The sequence below is a fragment of the Diadema antillarum genome, unplaced genomic scaffold (genome assembly GCF_040938485.1).
Source record: "Diadema antillarum isolate AM-2024a unplaced genomic scaffold, OU_Dant_1.0 seq00001425_RagTag, whole genome shotgun sequence".
Taxonomy (NCBI): Eukaryota; Metazoa; Echinodermata; class Echinoidea; order Diadematoida; family Diadematidae; genus Diadema; species Diadema antillarum.
In genome coordinates this window covers 1,033,152-1,054,893 of record NW_027272177.1, presented here as the reverse complement: position 1 = coordinate 1,054,893, position 21,742 = coordinate 1,033,152, and the positions used below count along the sequence as shown (strand labels likewise).

Sequence of the window (21,742 nt, the reverse complement as noted above, 5' to 3'; positions counted from 1 at the left end):
GCAAAACTATCGTGGAATTCTTGGTAACAATTTGTTAATTAGCTAGGAGCTGAGGTGTCACTCTCCATGTAAAGCCCATAGATCCTCATAATTACTGCACTAACTCACACTTTGCGGCTTACAGAAGCCGATACAACATCCCTCCCCTTCCTGATGGCATGCTGGACCACATCCCAGGTTTACTGGCAAAGCTTCAGCTGCTACTCTTTGAAGGGCGATGGACTGAAGTGATATGACCTTAATATCTGATTGAAAGATACCATAGCTTGCCAGCTGGCTTTGTGCTTCACCATCCACATTTGTCTCATGCATTTACATTTTTCATATTTGCGGTGAAATCCTACCACTGTGCGTAAAGGTTGTTAAAAAAGGTATCAAACAGTATTTATCCATAAGCACTGTTTGGTAGCAAAGCACATGAGCCGTTACTGGTTTGCCCTGCCATGGAATAATGCAGAGCATAGGGCTTTGAAGTTTGATATCTGATTATTTACAACACAACCTGCCAACATATGCAATCATGTTCAACTGTCAAAATTTCACACTACAGCAAGAAACTTCATAAATACAACAGTATGCACAAAAAACTGCAAAATACTCCAAATTTCAGTGATAGACATGTCTCATGTTAGCAGAACAAAAATCCATTTGTCTATACGTATCTACTTGGATGAATCACTTCTAAAACATTTCAATTATAACTATAATATGTCTTTGTAACAATAACAGCACAATACTTGTATCTCAAAACTCTTCTTGAGAAATAAAGAACAGCCTTAATCAGAAATGTCCACATCAAAATGTACATAATCATTGTCCCACTGAACAGGGGAAAGCACATCACATAGGATCTAAAGACAGCTTTTAAAAAATGACAGAACCATTACATACTTTTCTCTCCACAAAGACCTTTTATCAGTCAAATTCTGTAGAAGTTGGGTCAAAGTTAAAAGCACAAACAACAGTTAACCTGCACATGTGTGGTTAAAGGACTCATTCTTCATCATGTGCGGATTCAAAAGTTCACTTAATGTTCTACAGAGGTATAGTATTAAGTAACCACAGGGTCAGAGCATGGCACACTACTGTAAAAGCGGATATTTTCGCGCGACTAATTTTTCGCGCTTGGCCAGGTAAGAAGAGTTTTGCGTGTTTTTAATTCCGCGGAATCAAGACATCAGCTACTGGAACATATGGCACGCAAAAATATTCGCATGCTTTTATTTTCGTCCTAGCTTCTGTCTGCACGAAATGCGCGAATATTTCAACACTGCGAAAATTTCCACTTTTACAGTAGTTTCTACAATTAACCCGTTGAAGACGAGTCCCGAGCATACTCAGGCGTCTATGGGAAATGTGTGTCATAGCAAAATCAGCCCATCCTCAACAGGTTAAAAGGTTTTGTCAGAATTCTATGGAGCTTTGATTTGCGGAAGAGCAATTGTCTCATGAAGAGTTACATATTTGCGTGGTAAAACGAGAGGCCATGCTGGAGATGGCCTCGAGACAAACCCATCCCAATGCACCAAGCTGGAGGTATCTTTTCTCTCCAACACTCCCTGCCAATGATATGGTGTGTTGATGCTCAGGGTACTACATGTACTTATCAGTAAAGGAAATTTGGTCGACACAAACCCGAGATCACAAAACAATGTATATCGAAAATTCATGAAAAGTGACTTAGTCACATATTTCAGCTTATTTTAGTGTAATCTAACTCTTGACCAAATCTTGAAATTAGATGAGATGACGCCCCCTCCCAGTGGGAATTATTCAAATTTTGTTGGCATAACAACACAAGCGGCGATATGCTTGCTCCTGCTCAACACACGTCGGGCATGGACTTGGCATAACAACGTATCTACATGCAATATGTTGTTTTGCCATCTACATGTTTACGCAGTAATAGGCTGTGTGCCGTACCTGCCTGCAGAAGCATGCGCATATTGACGTTGTTGGACATTATACGCACGCCAGTGACTGAGAGTTACGTTGCTTTGCCGTAGCAATGGCAATAGCATGGCTATGTTGAGACGGCAAAACGACATATGTTTCTAATAAATGCAAATTATTCTAAAAATAAAGGGTCTACCCTTGGTATTGAAATCAATTTACATTCAATGTATTACAGATACTGTTGGTCCTTCTAGGGTAAGATATGAAGTGTTTAATGAAAACAGAAAAAGAGCTGTAGGTTTGCAAAACTGTAAACTCAATTTCCTGGAAATGATGTTGGACGTAGATACGTTGTTTTGATATCTCAAGGCCAAACACAGATAACTGATACTGACTATACCTTCCAGTCTCCTGAGATCTCAAATCTACCTCAATTTTTGTTTTTCCCCTCTATTGGAATGCTCCACAATGCCCAATATGTGGACAGACGTGATTTCGGGGAGGGAATACCCTCGGACAGAGGGGAGGGGAGGGTAGGGAGGAGGGAGAGACAAAATGTAGAGTGGAACAGTAGCTTGGTATTTGAAATAAGATTTGAAATTTAAAAAAAAATGCAATTGAATGTCTTGATCAAAATACAGAGTACATCATGCATGAATGGGAGTCATACCTAAAAACATGTCACAGGAACACACAAAGGAAAATATGAAATGTACTGTCAGTTACTCATATGCTCTGCTCTCAAACAAACTCTGGGTACACAAAACATTTCAGCGCCTGTGAGATATATCATGAGATTGTTTGAAGGGAGACCTACGGGCAAATTTCCATGTACGTATCTTTATTCCTCTCCACTTTTTTCCCCCTGAGGGTAAAATATATAGTTTTTCATGCCAAAGGGAATGTGTAAGTAGAACACTATGCAACACATCAATGAATATTTGTTCATGAGAGCTGAAGGGGAGTGAACACTGAATGCATGCACATACACACTATCGATAACACACAAAAATAATGGGGCATTCAAAAACACTATAAATGACATATCGAAGCACATACAAAAGTGTATGCACGCAAACTAAGCTGACTGGAAAACTGATAACGACATTCGCCACTCACATGTGTGTACAAGTTGTAAAACAAAGCATCACTCTAGCCACTTTAAAAACACAAGCCACGCATGCATGCACAACAAAGACAAGCAAGACAGAAAATAAACCATGACTCTCACATGATGCACAGGGCACTGGCAGGTATTAAGTCAATGGACACAGAAAGCAGGTGTATACTACATAGGTGGATGTACACTATGTCGCTGCACTATGTAACAGCGTACAATGTACCTTCCCTTGCTGTACTGAAATAACGTCCCAATAAAGTTGTGTGAGCATGAATTAACGTGCTTGTTAATACACAGGCCACGCTGATGAAATTCAATGAATGGAAGAGATATCAGATAAGGGGCAAGCAGTGCTATTCAAAATAACCCCCTCCCCCATCCCCATCATGTGACATGTTGCAATGTATTATGCAATGGTCACAAATTGTGCACACAACAGAAAAGTAACGGGTATTCTTTTTACACATATTCCATGCCTATGTAATCATTCCGTAGAAGGTCAAATAGGCAAGATCGTGACAAATGAGATTACCAACACATATTTTGGATTGCATGCTCAGGTTGCACCACTGCTCCATAGGTTACATTCTCTTCAACCTTTTCTGTGTCCTCTTTCCAGCCAGCCCTCTAAGGGTTAACAATATGAATGCCCCAGCACAAGGTTAAGTGGGATTCAACAGAATCGATGAGGAGCGTGTAATCCCCATTCATAGACACGATATTTATACCAATTGATGAACTCTGATATTCAAAACTGTGACTTCCTTCCTTTTAGAATTGATTTTTGTTATATGAGATTGGTAAGAAAGCATGGAATGCTTATAAGCAAGCAAGCCACAACAGGACCAGTGGCTTTGAGTTCCCCCCTGAAGAACTTCACAGGTCCTCTAAGAAGCATGGACTGTTTGTGAGCAAGCAGCCCTTGGAAGGTCTGCTTTAAGTCATGACTGAAGGACTCACATTAAGTGCTTGCCCAGGGGGGCACAACGGTTGCTAGCCGGGGATTGGAACCAGGAACTTAAATCTGTGATCTCACCCACTGAGCCACCACACACAGGGCTTTGGTTGACTGGAGAGCATTCATTAATGAGAGCTAGAGGTCATGGCCTATTGAGTCATTCAGTCTGTTGCAACCTTGCACATGGTACACCAAATGTTCAGTAGAATGGAAGTCAAGACTTTTAAAGACCTGGTAGCGTGGGGGGAGAAGGGTAGCCCGAATGAATGAGTCTTCACTCATTGCTCACTGGGGTAGATTACATTAAAAAAACCACGACTAGCGCAGGCCTGCTGGAAGAGTATATCCCATCAGCGAATATGTGCATCGAACCGTATGCTCATCTGCAATGTTGGACTCTGGTTGAGATTCTTTTCGGCTGCAAGTGTACTTCCATTATGGAGATGAGAGATAAAGCCGTACACGATTCGTTACGGGGATTCCCGAATGTATCCGAGTCGGGCCAGCCTTCCCATCGCACCGTATCCGCACGCTACCGGATCTTTAAAGCTGACTGTAGAACATTCATTGCTGGAGTGGTAGGGATCATGGTGTATGGACTCATTCAGTCTGCTGCGCACCTGCACATGGTACACCAAATATTCAGTAGAATGGAAGTCATGTCTTAAACCTTGTCATCAATCATTCTAGCATACTGTCTTGAAATTCAATATTCTTGTAATGTGAGAGAGTGAACACTTTATCCTTTACAAGTCATCTCCTTCTACAACAGACAAAAATACTCTCAATATCATGCCTTAAAATATATTAAGAAATAACAATTTCTATGCCATGAGAAAAGTATGTAAACATCTGTGACAATGAGGACTTAATCTTTGTGATGGAACATGAACATTTTTTGAACAGTTGAGGTCACTGAGAAATAAGATTGGAAATCATCCCATATTTGGTCATATGCTGTCCTGATTTTGAGCTACAGGAGGAAAGAAAATGGAATTTCTCTCCACCAGCTAGGGGTAAAAATAGAGATGTAATTTGTGTGATCACGCCAAAAGGCTACACAAAAGTTACCAGCATGTGAACACTATATACAGAGGCTACTTATCAGCTTGAAAGATTTGTTAGCACAGATATCTATCTTGCTGTCAATCCAGGGATTGCATGTGCCACGTACAACCACAGCAGATATGTGGAGGAACAAACTGACAAATTTTGAACGACAAGTGCAATGTTCTACTCGGAAATGACAATATAGAAACATAAAACATGAAGCGTGTCGGTAACATTTTTGATAAAAAATTTGTAAGGTAAGGTGACCTACATAACAGTTTATCTTACATGTGAAATTGAAACTCTGTAGAGTAGACCTAAAAAGCCCCAATCAGGCCATATGTACTAAATGGGCTATAATAATAAAATACCACTAAAATGGTTTCTTGATAATAGAATCTGGGTAACACAGACTGTAACAGAAGTGAGTGGGCTTAGAAATTTTCCTCTATTTTGTGATTGTCCTTCATATGACGAAGGAGTGCTCTCTGTAGGGTGAAGGAATTTCCGCACAAGTCACAGGTGTATGGTTTCTCACCAGAATGGACAACCATGTGATCCCTAAGGTGACTTGCGGTGATGTAATTTTTGCCACAATGCTCACATGTGTACGGCCTCTCGCGGTCCGAGTCGTGGATGGCCATGTGCCGCTTCAGATCGTGCTTCCGGGCAAATTTTTTGTCGCAGAAGGGGCACTGGTTGGGCCTCTCCTCCGAGTGCTTCTGCATGTGGTGCGCTTTCAGGTGGCTGCTCGTCAGGAACTTCTTGTGGCAGATCTCGCACTCGTGGCGCCGCTCCCTCTCCGTGTGCGTGACAGCGTGCCGCTTGAGGTCGCTGGTTTTGCGGAACTCCTTGCCGCAGTCGGGGCAGGCGTGCTTGTGCCGGCTGCTGCCGTCCTCGTGCTTGTTGCGGTGGTGGTGGTGGTGGTGGTGGCGGTGGCGCTTGTCCCGGTGCTTCTGCTTATTGTGCTGCTTGAGCTGCTTCTTGTGGACGAAGACCATGGAGCACTCGATGCAGGTGTACACCTGACTGTGCTCTGCCATGTGCTGTTCCAGGGTTGCCATTGTTGGGAACACAGATGCACACTGCTTGCACTGGTATGTGTGCTTCTCAAACAGGTGCAGCTGCAAGTCCTTCTTGTTCACGAACGTCTCTGCACAGTCGGTGCATTCGTAGGAGAGTGTTGTCAGGTTGGGGGGCACAGTTACTGGTGAGCTCTCGCTGCCAGAGGTGCGCATGTGCACCACCTTGTGGCGGGTGACCTCGCTGGAGCGGGTGAAGGCTTTGCCGCAGTCATCACACTCAAAGGGCTTGATTCCAGCATGGGCGCGCAAGTGCTGCCGCAGGTGGCTGGCGGTGAGGAACCGCTTGTCGCAGTGCGGACACGTGTGCGGCCGGTTCCGCACGTTGCTGTGGGTGAGCAGGTGGCGCTTGAGGTCAAACTTCCTCTTGCAGCACTTCAGGCAGATGGCACACTGGAACATTCCCGACTCTGTGTTGATGATGTTATCATCCATTATCCTCTGCTCCTCTGCCGTGGGGGTCATTAGTTCCACCCTGTTTACCAGTGGGTGTTTCACGTCGATGCCATCCCCTCCTTTCCTGTGTGTCTGCTTGTGACGTGTCAGCTCCGTCTTCTTCATAAACTTCTTTGGGCAATCGTCACACCGGTAGAACAAGTCTGACGCGCTAATGACTGTCTTGTTTGGATCCAACTCTGCGCTTCCCCCCACACCGGTGTTGATCACGACGCTGCTGGCGTTGGAAATCAGCGGCACCGTGCCCGTGCAGACGTGCGACATGAGGTCGACGACCTCGTTGAACGCACTCCCGCACGACATGCAGCTGTAGGAGAGGATCTGCGTCTTCAGGTGGTCGGGGAAGTTGGTGATGACCACGGTCAGAGTACGGGAGGATGTCTGCACGTTGTTTGGATCCCCGTCGATGGGCTCCTGTGTGGCTTGGACGTGGAGGACCTTGGTGGAGCCTCCCACATCTGCGGATTGCTGCACCATCTCTTGGCCCTGGTCCTCCTGGGTGTACATGGCAAAGGAGTCCACCAGTTGACCTGTGCAAAAAAAAAAAAGGAGAATACTCTACAGTGAGTTGATAGACATGGATACCTCTCAAAGCTCCACAAACATCTGTCTGCAGATATTGCTGCAGGTTTTGCAATTCGGCTGATGACTGCAATGGCAGCAAAAACATAGTTAACCTACAAGGCTTGAAAGGCTAATGAGGAAATTACAACTTCCTAGACGTAACATTTCAAACTCTACAGTCAGCTCATTGTCATTCTGTATACTCCCAATAGCAAAAGTAGTCTTCAGTTAATCTATTTCTGGATTAGTTAAGTACTGTAGAAATATCACCGTCAACCTGAAATTTCTGTGACAACCTGCCACAGTTTGTCCACCTGCTCACTCAAAAATGTTCCACCATGAGAGAACATACGAAAATGTTGTACCCATCAATGGGCAAACACGTCCGAATGTTCCCCCATCATATGAAAATGTATATCAATTTGCTGACTGGCATTGATTAAAACTTAATATAATGTTTACGGCATATATTTTGGAAGGTTTTTATTTTAATGAATTTTGTGAGTTTGGGTGCTATTCACTAATTCTACAACACAATATTAACTTTAATCCCAACACAAATGTGACATGCACGTGTACCTTTCTCCATCCATTACTGCACTCTATGATTGTGAATTCAAGTGCTCATGACATTGTCACAAAGTCTCCTTCACCTGCTGACTTACATGTATGAGATGTACAGGTACTATCACGACATTTCTCAGGCATCTAACACCCAGCCTTGAAGTTAAAGTTTTCTTCTCTAAAAAAAAAATTGCATCACTGAAAATTCTTGAATGGAGGAAATACATGGCTCTCCACTGAGTCTTGCAGAACTAGACAGGTCAGTGCAGGGAATAATTCATCTGGTATTGCATTGCAATTTGCTATGCATTTTTGCACTACTGCTACAAAACCAACTTTTGTGTAGCAGTTTTGTTCCACAGAACAGTACAGGATACTATTTGAAATACTGTTCATCAGCTGAAATTGCTTATCAAATTAGAGTTGGAAAATTTTTCCTTGTAGTGTAAAATATTCTTCTAAATTCACAAGTTACTCAAGTCAAAGACTATATGTGAGTCAAAAAGTACTGTGATGCCAATTGTATCCAATATCAGATGACTTCCGAGACATATCACATGAGAATAATTAAAGAGCACATCCACCTTCATAGACACGTATTGAGTGAATGCAGCAATATTAGTACAATACATCAGTGAGAGTTGAAGGAAAATCAGACAATCTGTTCAAAAGTTGTGAATTTTTAAAGTTTCTGCTCAATCACTGCTGGATGAGAAGACTATCATCGCTTGTGATGTCACATGTGTAGAATGATAAAGAAAATGTAAAGAAAACTCAACATATTTTCACTTTTCTCGCATGATAAAGATCACCTGACTTGCCTCTATCAGAAGGCAGGGGGAATGATATTACCCTTAACATGAATCAGTACAAGTTAGGGAAATATGCACTTTTGTCAAAAATTTGAATTTTGTAAATTTGTCCTCATTTTGTCCTTATATCATTCGATGCATGTGACATCATACACTATAGAAGTCTTCTCATCCAGCAGTGACTGTGCAGATACTTTAAAAATTCAGAACTTTTGAACAGATTGTCCGATTTTCTCCAAACTTTCACTGATGTGTTCTACTCATATAGCTGCATTCACTTAATCCACATGTCTATGAAGGTGGACTTGTCCTGTAACTCCCCCACCAACTCTCCTTTCTGGGTTATTTACTCCAGTAACACTCCTCTTCTGAGACACTACATAGGATGCCATATGAAACTAGAAAAGCACTTAAAGAGCGCAGACCTCCGCCAAACAGCTCATTTTCACCCACACATGCTAATAATCCCTCAATTTTCCATTAAGAAGAAGCCCTGTTGTGTTTACCTCATCAGCTTCCTGCATGCTGCGCGCCGCCTTGAGCAGAGCACACGCTTTAGTGCGTGTATGCAAACCTCAAATATGCGCAGCTTGAACTTCCAAGTTCATTGACCCTATTAGCCAAAAGATAGAAAAATCCTTCAAAAATTCATAAAAAATTCTTGGATCACTACCAAAATTCAATTATCTGTTCACTGAATCATTATCAACTTATCCTGCAAGTTTCATCCAAATCCATTCACAACTTTTTGAGTTCTTTTGCAAGGAGACAAACAAACCAATGCTGGGCAACAAAAACATAACCTCATTGGCTGAGGTATAACAAGGACAGTCCCCAAGTGTAACTCCAAACCCATACAATGCTAACTCTGCAAAGATGTCACTGTGGATTTGGCTCTATTCAGCAGGGTCAAAGGTTGTAGCATTCATACACTCTATTGCATTGCACACAAAAGAAAACACAGTTTCAAAATTCAGCATTTCAGTTACTAAATTGTTGTTGTCTAATTGTTGTCTAACTGTGTAATTTGTCATTCTAATTCTATCCACTAGCTCTCAATGTAAATTGCCTTGTAAAATAACAACAAAAACCAAGCCCTGCATTTTGCCAGTTTTTGTTTTGTTTTGTTTTGTTTTTTGTTCTCCTTTTATTGTGATACATACCTTGCCCTTGTACACCATCTCCTGATGTTCCATCATGCTTGTCATGTGTTCCTGGGTCATCAATCAACATTTCTGTGTACAGAGAATGGGAGAAAACAATGAAATTAGTCTACTAACAAATAGGTCTGGATAACAATGGTCAATCACTGCAGGAACTGTATACGCCATATATTTAGCGAGTCTAAAATTTTGTGAATCAAGAATTTCTGACAATTTCGCGAGTGTTTAAATTTGCAATCCTGGAGTCCTGTACTAGATGAAGGAATGTTTATGCACACGTCACATTCATATCGAGATCAGAGTGAATATTTTCATGTGTCTTTAATGTCACGAATAGCACCCGACTCGTGAAATTTGCGAAAAATAAAAACCTCATGAAATATTTGGCATATACAGTACTTGTAACAAATCATCAATACAATCAGAGTAAAAGCTGGCTAACATGCGAATATCTGTTCACCTCAATTGGATGACTGGGTCATTATATGTTTCGATACAAAAGAAACGTTCAATCTTTATTGTGTGCATACAGACAAATCCTGTGCCATATGAAGGATTTATTCTACTCCAAGTGAAAGATTACAGCTTATGTGGCATTGAAACACAAAATCATTCTTCCTAAAGGGAAACTGTACTTTGCGTTCAACCTGAATTCACTAAAGATATGAAGAGTAATGTCAGAGGGCAAGATATCATCATCTAATCTACTGTATACTGTAAAACATGATATATATTCGCGGCATGAAATTTTCGCGAATTGGAACCAACGCCCTTTTTCGTGGCATGAAATTTTCGCGAATTGCCAATGGCATTCAGTGCACATAGTGTAGACAATAACTTTTCGCATGCATTTTAATTTCGCAAATCTTGGCGCTCGCGAAATTCACATAATTAATATGCACGCGAACATTCCTTGTTTTACAGTATGCCATATATTCAGCGAGTCTAACTCTTTGCAAATCGGGACCTCCGCGACGATTTCACTGATGGTTAGATTTGCAATTGTGGAGTGCAGTACTGAAAAGAGAAATGTACAATGTAGATACTGTAAACATCACATTCATGTTGAGATCAGGTCAGAGTTAATATTTTCGCATGTTTTTAAATGTGCAAATAGCATCCAATCCATGAAAACTGAAACGGCGGGAAATATTTTGGCATATACAGAAATCTGCACATATGAATGTGGCCATTACAGTTAAGGTATGTTAAGGTAACTTACGATCAGGGGGCCTGATTTCTGCGTATACTGTATGCGGAGTGTCCTCTCCATCCTCCTGCTTGATGTTCACCTGCTCCATGATCTGTTTCATGAGCTCTGACGCTTGCAGGACGACTACAGTGCACAGGCACACAGACATAAGAAACAAAGGCAGTAGAAGTTACGGAATATCGATTAGTGGAAGTGAATGAAAAACACTGGAACATTGCAATGACATGTATAGAGGAGGGAGAGGGTTTGGGGGGGGGGGGGGGGAGGGGGGGTAAGGGAAAGAGGTTTATGTCAACCAGAGGATCTCTACATGCATTTCTCCGTATGGGAAATTGACCCACTCTGTGAAGAACAAGCCACAATGTACATCGTAGGCTTATTTCATTTGTGATATTGTAATATGCTCACCACCATAACTGCAGATGTACAAGTGTAATTTTTTGTGTAATTTTGTCAACTGTGCCAGCGGTAGTACAAATTGCTGGTCCATCAAATTTTATGATATGTAATGTGAATCTGACTGCTTTGTAATACAAATTTTTGCTGTAACCCATCATGTCTGTTGTCATGTTCAGTTCACCTGGAGCTTTGGTATTTCTCTCTTAAAAATATTGTTATTTTCAGCCTCCCCCCCCCCCCCCCCCCCCCCCCGGACAATTCCCATAGACCTTTCCCCTGACTCTATTACCCTAATCCTGACTCTAACCCTAATCCTAATCTTTAACCTAATCCTGGCCCTAACCAAAACTGCACGTTAACACATTTTTTTTTCTTTTTCTACTGGATCTGACCTGTCTGTCAGACCAGAAGATTCCCAGTTTTTCCATTTTTATACTGGTCCATACCTGAAAAGTTACTGGTCCAACAGTGATTTGTACTGGTCCTGGACCGTCAGACCAGTGCCAGTGTGCAGTGTTGACCTAACCTAAATTCTAACCTTAACCCCAATCCTAACCTTTACTCTCACCCTATCACTAACAAGCATTTACACATAAAGGGGAAATTGCCCTGATAAGCCCTTAAATCATGCACAAACATTTTTTTTTTCCTCTCTATATCATACCTCAGTTTAACACATTTTGTAACCAAACAGTGCAAGGGGATTTAAATCGAGTGACTGAGTCTGTCCGACTTACCCCCATTTTGGGCCATGACAGGCGTGACCGTGGTGGTTCCCGTAGAGTCGCTCACATTACCATTGGCCTGGGCCAGTGTGCTCACTTCCTGTGTGATGATCTCCATCATCTCTGATGCCTGTAGCAGGCCTGGCAAAGACATCAAAAGACAAAATGACATTGCCAATCTCATGCTTTACATGGAACGATGCTACAGTTTGTACATGAATTAGTCAAATCCGGTCCCGAGTTGGCTAGACATGATTACGTAATCTCGCATGAACATCAGAATGTAAATTCTTGAACTTTTATGTAATCTATACACAGCCCTGTGCTTGTACAGAAGTCTGCATCTGGTTGGGCTAACTTTTATAATTATGTAGCTTTGTATTTTGTGCAGCCTCTGTAGGCTAAGTGTACTTTTTATGAAAATTGATGCTCCACAGTCCAATTTACACCTTGACCTTTGCAAACTCTTCTTCATTTTCACTGGAATTTTCCTGTTTTGTTCTTCTTTAAACAATGTCTACACATTGTTCAATGTATATTCTCAGAGCACTGGGACTAGCCAGACGTCAAATGTTTGTTAAACAGCTTTCAAGGCTGACTTCGCAACACATAGACACGTACGCAGACACACACAGATACATATGTACGCTACTATTAAAGCATACACCTTGGCCAGATTTACAATGTTACCATGTAATGTTCCTTTGCAAACGTTGTAAACATATTTGACACTACATGTACATTGTAGGTATGATACACTGTACATGCAATTGTTCATGTAGAAAAAAAGTGGAACAACCAGATATTTGTACACACATTAACCCGTTGAGGACGAGTCCCGAGTATACTCGGGCAAGTGTCTATGGAAAATAGGTGTTGTAGCAAAATCAAACCGTCCTCAACGGGTTAAAATGTGTATGTGCAACAACTGAAGGAAAATATCATACTGTACTTCAGATTATGCATGTTTCTTCACTGTCAAGCTAGTGTACATAGACAGTGTCATTACGTGCGTGAAATACCAAGTACTGCACAATGTCAATGGCACATCAAAATGCTACATATTAGTATGAAAGGAATAAAATTAATTGATGAGTGTAGGGACATTTGCACTCCTGTGTCATCCCAGTAAGTTGAACAGAAATTGCAAGCATAACTTTAAAACTACACACACACAATTAACAACAAACAAAACCTGAACCAACATTTTTATACTGTATTGGTACTTGGTATACATGTACAACGTACAGTGTGTCACTAAAAATACAAATTACTGTCTTTTAAGTGAAGGAGAGGCAGTATTGTACAGACTATATTGCTGTGAGAGCACTGCCCAGGCTACAGTAAACAGTATGCACGTACTGTATACATATGATAGAATCAGTAATTCTTATTACTGTAGTCGCCCTGAATAAGGCATGAATACGTTTATGTAAACATTACAGCAAATAAAGATTCAAAATGAACTTTCTTGTATCTGTAATTGATGTCGAACAAGCTATCCCCCCCCCCCCAAAAAAAAAAAAAAAAAAAAAAAACAGAAAGAAAGAAATGAAGCTTGGATGAGTACCACCGTTCAGACTTGAAAGCATTCAAATTGAATTGCCAGTCTGCACCTTATACATGTACATTGTACACTTGTACAAGTGATGAAACAATAGCAGCCCTGTGTCATTGTAATCAGTACCATCAATAAATTACCTCTCTGCTCTGCCGACAATGCATGCATGTACAATGTATGTAGGCCCTATACCTGATAGAGAGAAAAGAACTTACACAAACCTCGGTCCATAGAAGAAAAATAACTCTAATAACTTCATGCACGAAGGAGACTACTTTAGTGTATACTGTGTTTCTGTCTGCAAACGTTGATGCAAAATGCTGTATGTACTTGATGTAGGTCATTTTCAGTGCACACAGAAAAGTAAATAACAGGAAGTGAGTGTTTTGCAAAAACCATCAGGTTAACCCATTCTGTGGCCAACGGGTCAAATGTGCACTATTTTCACATTACATTCCTACAAACAGTAAATTAATGCAGCGCACACAGGGTTAACGACAGATCGAAATGAGAGAGTAAACTACTCACAAATTATACCATTATGCAGTGGAAATTGCCTAGGCTGTAAAGTATAGTACATGTACATGTACATGCACTGGTACAATTATAATGTACTACAGGCCCGTATGTGCTCAGTGTCTCATAATGTGATTAAGAATACTCTTTATCCAGAGCTGCACGCTAACCCATTTTTCCCCTTACTAGTCTGACTTGTCTGTTGGACCAGTATGTACCCAGTTTTTCCATTTCTTACTGGTTCATTCCTGAAAAAGTTACTGGTCTGACAGTGATTTTTACTGGTCCCGAACCGTCAGACCAGTGCCAGTGTACAACTTTGCTTTATCAATCAATCAATCCGCTGCATGGTATATTTTCTAAGAATTTGTGTTATATTTAATGATTTTTACACTGCAATGCTGCTTTCATTGCAAAGGATAGATGGTAAAAAGAGCTGACTGGACTGATCACAGGCATGTCACCAGTTACTGTCAAATGTTAATTTTATTGTGTCATTATTTTCAGTATGATAATCTTGAAACTGGGTGTGTAAATTTGTGCCTAGATTCCAGGGGTGATTGAACGCTTCAGCCTCAGAAGTCACTTACTGTAACTACATTGTACAGAATACCTACATCTCACAATGTTTCATTAAATTACCTTCTTTTTTTTTTACATCAAAAGTCAAAATCTGTTTCCTTTCCATAACAATGGCTTTTAAGGGAGAAAATGTTAGATGTTGTTGACTCCAACATCCATTCATAAAAATCAGTGATATTTTCTTATTCAAATAATGCTACGTACTGTATTGGAACACTATAACAAGTGCCTACATGCACTAACAAAAGGAGTTTAAATTCTAATTTTGTTAGAATTTGACAAAACACAAAGTATGGAGTGGGGTGCGTGCAATGAAGAGCAAACGTGCCAGACATACATACTGTAGGTGTATGTCAATTTCTCATTTATGAAATCAGGTACACACACTGAGACTTTTATTATGCCCTATCATTCTGCTGGCTTTTGAAGGCTTGAACCATCAGTCTTTACTATACTTGATGGTTGAATTTGCCTGGGAACATGGTTTAATTCACACAAGCTTCTTCTTTCTCCATCCTGTAAAATACTTACTGATATCAGTAGTAAGTAAACTGGATTGGACGGGAATTCTTTTTTTTTTTTTTTTTTGGGGGGGGGGGGGGAGAATTCATTGATCAAGAAAGATATTTATCACTCTTGCCTGTCGAGTCCGAATGAAAGCGCTTTGTAACGTGGATAAAAATCAGGAATGAATTTTAAAAAAAGAACGCAGACACACACACACACACACACACACACACACAAAAGCTACAAAAAAAAAAATGATATATAGTTAAGAAGGTTTAGAATAAGTTTGAATTAGTTCTCGTTTACTGTTTTAAATACACATACCTCCAAGATCAGACGTCTGTCCGGCGTCGACAACCGTGATGGTAGTCCCTGCGGGTACACCACTGACGCTAGAGATCTCTTTGCCACCGTCCATGACAGGGACTGCCTCCACCGCCGTGACAACGGGCTGGATCATATCAGAGATGGATGGTCCAGCTTGGTCCTTGTTGACCTGAACGTCGGTCTCCATGGCAAAATTTGATACCGACTACTGGCTAACCTTTGAGTGGAAATAAGTGCCTGGAAACAAAAATAGAAAATAGAGGAAATCAAAAAAAAAAGTAAAAAAAAAAGTCTCAACAAAGTTTTGTGTATATCCAAAAGCTGATAGGCATCGCTTCGTCCACACATACATAATGTATCCATACATATCAAGTTTCATTTGGATACCTCAAACGGTTCTTAAGTTACGCCATCCACAATATGAAGAAAGGACAGACAACCTCAAAATATAATGCCTCCGGCACGTGGCAGAGGTATGTATACCAGTAAAAACAAAGTCTTTGTGCTAACCCATGTAACCACCCCTACTCTAAAATTCATTGACAGTTTATTAGTTTCTGGGTAAAGCAAACCAGTTTTGGTTGCATACCAAACAATACAGTGATACAGGATACAGTGATACAGGATACAGTGATACAGGATACTAAATACTTTCTTTACAGGAACATCACAGAGAAGTGTTTGTATCGATCTACAAAACAGTACTCAGTATTGTACAGTAACTGCTTGAACCCAAGGTGTCACTTGCTTTCTTACATTTCTCCGTCTCAAATTTTTAAGGATTCTCTGAAAGTCTAGATACCATTGTATGACTGCCCCAAAATAAAATGATTATTTTGAGGCCATACATATATACTACATGTAGCAAACCAAGTTTTCTGTGCATCACTACAATGGTTCAGATGTTGTTTTCAGATCTGATTTTTTGAAAATTATACAAGGGACGGGCTGTAAATGATTACAGTTGAACCTCTCGTATCCGGACAAGTCGGGACCGGGAGACTCAATGCTTTATACATGTACATATACATAAACATGTACTGATGTAGCCCATTGTAGTACCACATGTAGTAATGTGTATACCGCAACCTTTTCATTGTTACACTCAGTAACAGACCCCAAAATAGAGGTTCGTGTTTGCAAGAATGAAATCATTTTCTTTTATAAATTTTTGGGATGATTTACCTAAATAATTATTAAGAAATGTATCAAGTATATGTAATTCATGTGTGTTTGTGTAGGAGTTCTCAAGGAGTTGGTAATCCCCCTTTCCTCCCGTAATTCTTAAAAAAAGATAAAAAAATCACGGCGAGATTGCGTCCGGATAATAGAGAGATCCGGATAAAGGGAGGCCGGATAATAGAGGTTCAACTGTATTTTTAAAAATGGAATTTAACATTTCAAGTCACTTCACAGAAGCTCTTATTGGTACATGTAGGCAGTGGAACCTGGTCTACAGAGTACAGTGCTGTAATCTAAGGAATATGCAAGACCAATGGAGGATAAATTTTGTAATGAATTGAGCAATATTATGTATCAAAATTGAGGCACAAAATGCAGAAATTACAATGTAGAAATTACTCCAAACAGACTTGTCTTTCACTCAAGTGAATTTTAATGAATGCAAAACCTCAGTTAGATCAGCAAAAAACAGAAAACAAAACAAGAATAACAAAGATGCAATGCACTTACATAGTATGTGAGTCAGCAAATAATACTTTCACTACGCCCTGTTTCAGAAGGAAGTGAAATGATACATTTGTGCCAAAACTACTGGGCGCACATGACAGCAATTTACCAGCAAAACAGTATTAACCCGTTATATGCCCAGACACTTTTAGCTGTAACTTGCTGTGCTTTTTCATCAACTTTCAGAGAATTCCTCCAAGTTTGCCACCCTACTCTGTGCTACAAAACAATGTGCCTTAATACACCAACTGGTCGTGGTGACACAATAGGGATTATGGGGATAAGGGATCTCTATTCACTGGCAATTAGTTTTCCATACCGCTTTGCAAATCACTTCAGGAAGAAAATAGTGCAGCATTAGTGCTAATCGACAAATACAGTACAGGGTTGAACATCATTTGTGAGTGTGTGTATTTTCAATATTTATTACAAGTGTACCACTATCCAATACAGGAAGAGTCATGCCCACTAGATATGCTCTACAGTATGTCCCCAAAAAAATTACAACGGGGCCCTATGCAATGATATCTTTAAAAATATTGCATCAATCTAAATACAAATTCAGGGTAGGAAGCTATAACTCATTGCCCACATCTTACAAAAAACCCCATTCGATTTGCTTCAGTGGTAAAAGAGAAATGAGGAATTTTGTAGAGGATGTCGGGAATCTCTTTTGTCCAAGTTCTGTCTATTGTTCACCCGCAAAATCATCGAAGTGCTAAACTTGGAAAAATCAGACTCATGACACGCTTTACAACAGTCTACATTTCTCTGTGACCGCTTAACCAATTGAATGGGGTTTTCTGCAAAATAGTGCTAAGATGTTATATTTTAAGACCCTGAAGTAGTACTTAGACAGGTGGATCATTTTGGATGTTACCAATTCGAAAAATTGATTGTAATTTTTGGGGGACATACTGCAGTATATCACACAAAAATTACAATCAGATTTTTGCATTGATAACATCCAATATGATTATTTTTTTTTCAATGCTACTTCAGTTTCTTAAAATATAACATCTTAGGTCTATTTTGCAGAAATCCCCATTCGATTTGGTTAAGCGGTCATAGAGAAATGTTGATTGTAGTAAATCATGTCATGAGTCTGATTCTTCCAAGTTTAGCACTTCGATGATTTTATGTGTAAACAATAGACAGAACTTGGACAAAAGAGATTCCCGACATCCTCTACAAAATTCCTCATTTCTCTTTGACCACTGAAGCAAATCGAATGGGGTTTTCTGGAAGATGTGGGCAATGAGTTATAGTTTCATACCCTGAATTTGTATTTAGATTGATGCAATATTTTTAAAGATATCATTGCATAGGGCCCCATTGTAATTTTTTTGGGACATACGGTATAGTGCAAATTTGGAAGTGAACGAACATCGCGAATCCTGTATAGCTTTCTTCACACTCAGCTGAAAAGAATTTGGCAGTGCACTGTTTCCACAGCCTATCAGTACCTACACACTGTACAAAACACAAAATTTTTAGCTTCTAAGGCAAGTTCACAACAAAGTATGGATGTGCTAAGAATTAAAGTCTTCTCCAACAGGATATACTCTTTATATGCTAAGGTATTTGTTACCATTCTCCGCTTCAAAAAATTGAATGTGCATGATAAAATGTCATGAATTTCCCTCACTTTCGACAAGGCTAATTTTCACCAAGTGCTGTTAATTGCCCATGAAAGATACCAGTGTTGGTACACTCTTAGCTGTAGTAGAAACTACCAGTAGTAGTTTATCAGCTAAGTACATAGATTTGACCTCCAACGGACTCTTTATCGATACTTACATTAATACAAAACAGAGTTAACTAAACTAATACACATTTCTCCAGCTTCCCTGGAATCTCATCATCATAAGCCTACTTTGACCATAATATATGGTGAAATTACTGCGTTTTTCAAACTTTGCTGGATGAACACAGAAATTGCAATATGTATCCTATGCGCTTGCTACACTCCAGATTTGTGCAAGGGCATTGATGTGTGGCCACGATACATAACCTGTTGAGGACGGTTAGATTTTGTTACAACACGCATTTCCCATAGACATATGCCCGATCCTCAACGGGTTAAAGAACAGCACATTGCCAAGGTAAAACATAATATGGTGGCTTTTAACACTCTTCGATGACAGACGAATAAACAAGATTCCTTCACCCTTTTTTCTTCTTTTTGTACCTCCTACTAAGAGAGACATGCTGAGTGCTTCTCTAATGGAATGTACATGTATGCAGTCAATCAAGTTGAATGCAATCTTTGTGTTCATCCCAGATAGCAATGTTCATGTCAATAATTTGGATAATTACAGCCCAGGAAGAATTGAGATCACTAAATGTAGATCTACTGTACATCTTGAAGGTGTCAAGTGAGAAATCTGTAAAGAATCTTCCAAAAGTACCTTGTATGGATAAATATATATATATTTTTTTAATAAATGTCAATACAGTACATATCCCATGATTGGATTAGGTCAAGAAAAAAGCAAGAACCTAGGCTGTACTAAGGACCAACAGCCCTTGCAAATATTCAACCATACGCATAAGCACATGACAAGTTTCTACATTAATTGGGAGGTGCAATATGGTTGAATTATGGACGGCTTGACTTCGTTTCTCGTAATACGTACTTGCATGCCTCCAAGTTAGCCACCTTCAGCAATGAGGTCAAGGTGCAATGCACAGCACCAATAAAAATTGGGCAAAAAATTGAATGTCTTGAATCTTCTGTCTATGTAGGTTGTACTATGTAGCCGTTAGTACTAGCAGATTTAAGTTTATACCTCTGGGCAATCTAACAGACAATACAGTAAAATACACACTTGTAGATCAAAGATTTTTCTATATAATCCCATATAATAGCCATAGAAACAACAGATTCTAGACTACTCTAATTCTCTATTTCTTTTTTGCATTTCATGGAAGTGATGATCAGCCCAGTATAATTAAATGACAATATTTGTATGAACAAAATGATGGCTATTCATAAATTTAATGTCTCATGCATTTATTTAAAGATCTATCCAATCAATCAATCAATTTAACCCAGCACCCTTTGCAATCAAAAACCGATTTTGATATCAATTTTTGGAAAGACTTCCAAATGTACCCCCCCCACTATTATGCACCTAGACACAATCTAGATCTAACATAGTTACATTGTATGAGCTTTCTCTGAAGTCCACATTTCCCTAGGACACCGAGATCAATGTTACCCTAACTCTAACCCTAACCCTAATCCTAAACTGAGTAAACTCTAATCCTAATCCCAAAGCCACCTAAACTTATTCATGTTAGCGATTGTTACTTATACATCATACATGATGCATAGCGGGGGTACATATGGAAGTCTTGCCCAATTTTTCAATGGCATTCAGTGTAGACTAGGCCTATTTCATATTTCTTCTACTCATATACAACAAGGCCAGTTTGCTAAGCAAAGTTTCGAAAGCCACAACATCAATGTCAATGAGGGACAACTAACATTGTTAGTTTGGAAGTGGTAAATACTGGTACAATGTAGGTAGGGTCCTCTACGTTGCACGTTTCCTCTCACCTCCCTGATTGAATTGATACCCCAGCCACACTGACATGTATCGGCCATCGTTCGTAGCGTGGTTTCACATTCCCCTCCAACATGAACCATTTTTACTCAGTCGACCCAAGAGAGAGTCAGATTATGTCATGGTGGTCGGGTGACAATTAGGGGTAAATCATTGCTTAAAACGAAGAAAAATAATCTGCAGAATCTTAGTGATACGTTAGTCAATGGTAGAATGGTCTGTCCGACTTGTTTACGACAAGATTACAAGTTTCCCACGGTTGTATTATGTGCCGCCGGTCGTTTCGTCCAGTCAGACATACATGAGACGACGCATACGCACGCAAGTCTATTGCACGCATGTACAGCATGCACAGTGTACAGTACATCAGCCTATTTCCCTTTCACATGCATACTACTGCGTAGTCTGCATCTTGCCCGCATAATGTATGCTTTCAAAGCCCCAGCCTGTACATGCTATCACGCGCGACTGAGCCCTACACCCGCGGGGCGGGGGCACGCCGAAATTATCATTTTAACATGGCGCGCGCCCTGTACAAACATATGGGCGATTTCAAGCACTCGTGTGTGTCGTACAGCTTCCCGCAGACATAACACATCGACGGACACGTCCAGGTAAATACCAAATTGTATGCACAAAACAACTCCAAATCCCCAATAAAGCTCAACAATCCCGACCGCATTTTCACGGAGTATATAACAGTATTGTATACATAGTAAATTACACTACCATAAATATACAAATCTATAAAAATTTACCTGAAAATTACGGACACGTACGTACACGTCAGCGGACACAGCCCAGTTTTTAATTTACATTGACGTCACAAGATGGCGCTAGATAAGCGGCATTTTCGAATGGTACCACATGGTGTATCGGCAACTCGGGACTGTCTGTCCTGCTGGGGTATAGACGAGAACTAGTGGTATACTTTGTGTAATAAGCCAGTGACAGGTGAAAAATTCAGAAAATACTCTTGAAATGTC

General features: G+C 40.2%; 1 protein-coding gene across 3 annotated transcripts; it reads right to left on the bottom strand.

The window, feature by feature from the left end:
- Window positions 1-4,141: 4,141 nt before the first annotated feature.
- LOC139709303 (uncharacterized) lies at window positions 4,142-21,552 on the bottom strand. 3 transcript variants are annotated; one of them, XM_071621252.1, is made up of 7 exons: window positions 21,515-21,552; window positions 15,493-15,732; window positions 12,015-12,143; window positions 10,888-11,001; window positions 9,666-9,737; window positions 5,563-7,092; window positions 4,142-4,594 (listed from the first exon to the last, which is right to left on the bottom strand). In XM_071621252.1, the coding sequence occupies exons 2-7, from the start codon at window positions 15,680-15,682 to the stop codon at window positions 4,575-4,577; spliced, it is 2,055 nt and encodes a 684-aa protein (XP_071477353.1). In that variant the 5' UTR covers window positions 15,683-15,732; window positions 21,515-21,552; the 3' UTR covers window positions 4,142-4,574. The 3 variants fall into 3 exon arrangements, with proteins under 3 accessions (XP_071477353.1, XP_071477355.1, XP_071477354.1); XM_071621254.1 differs by having other exon boundaries at window positions 5,629-7,092; XM_071621253.1 differs by lacking the exon at window positions 21,515-21,552 and adding an exon at window positions 20,750-21,087.
- Window positions 21,553-21,742: the final 190 nt, after the last annotated feature.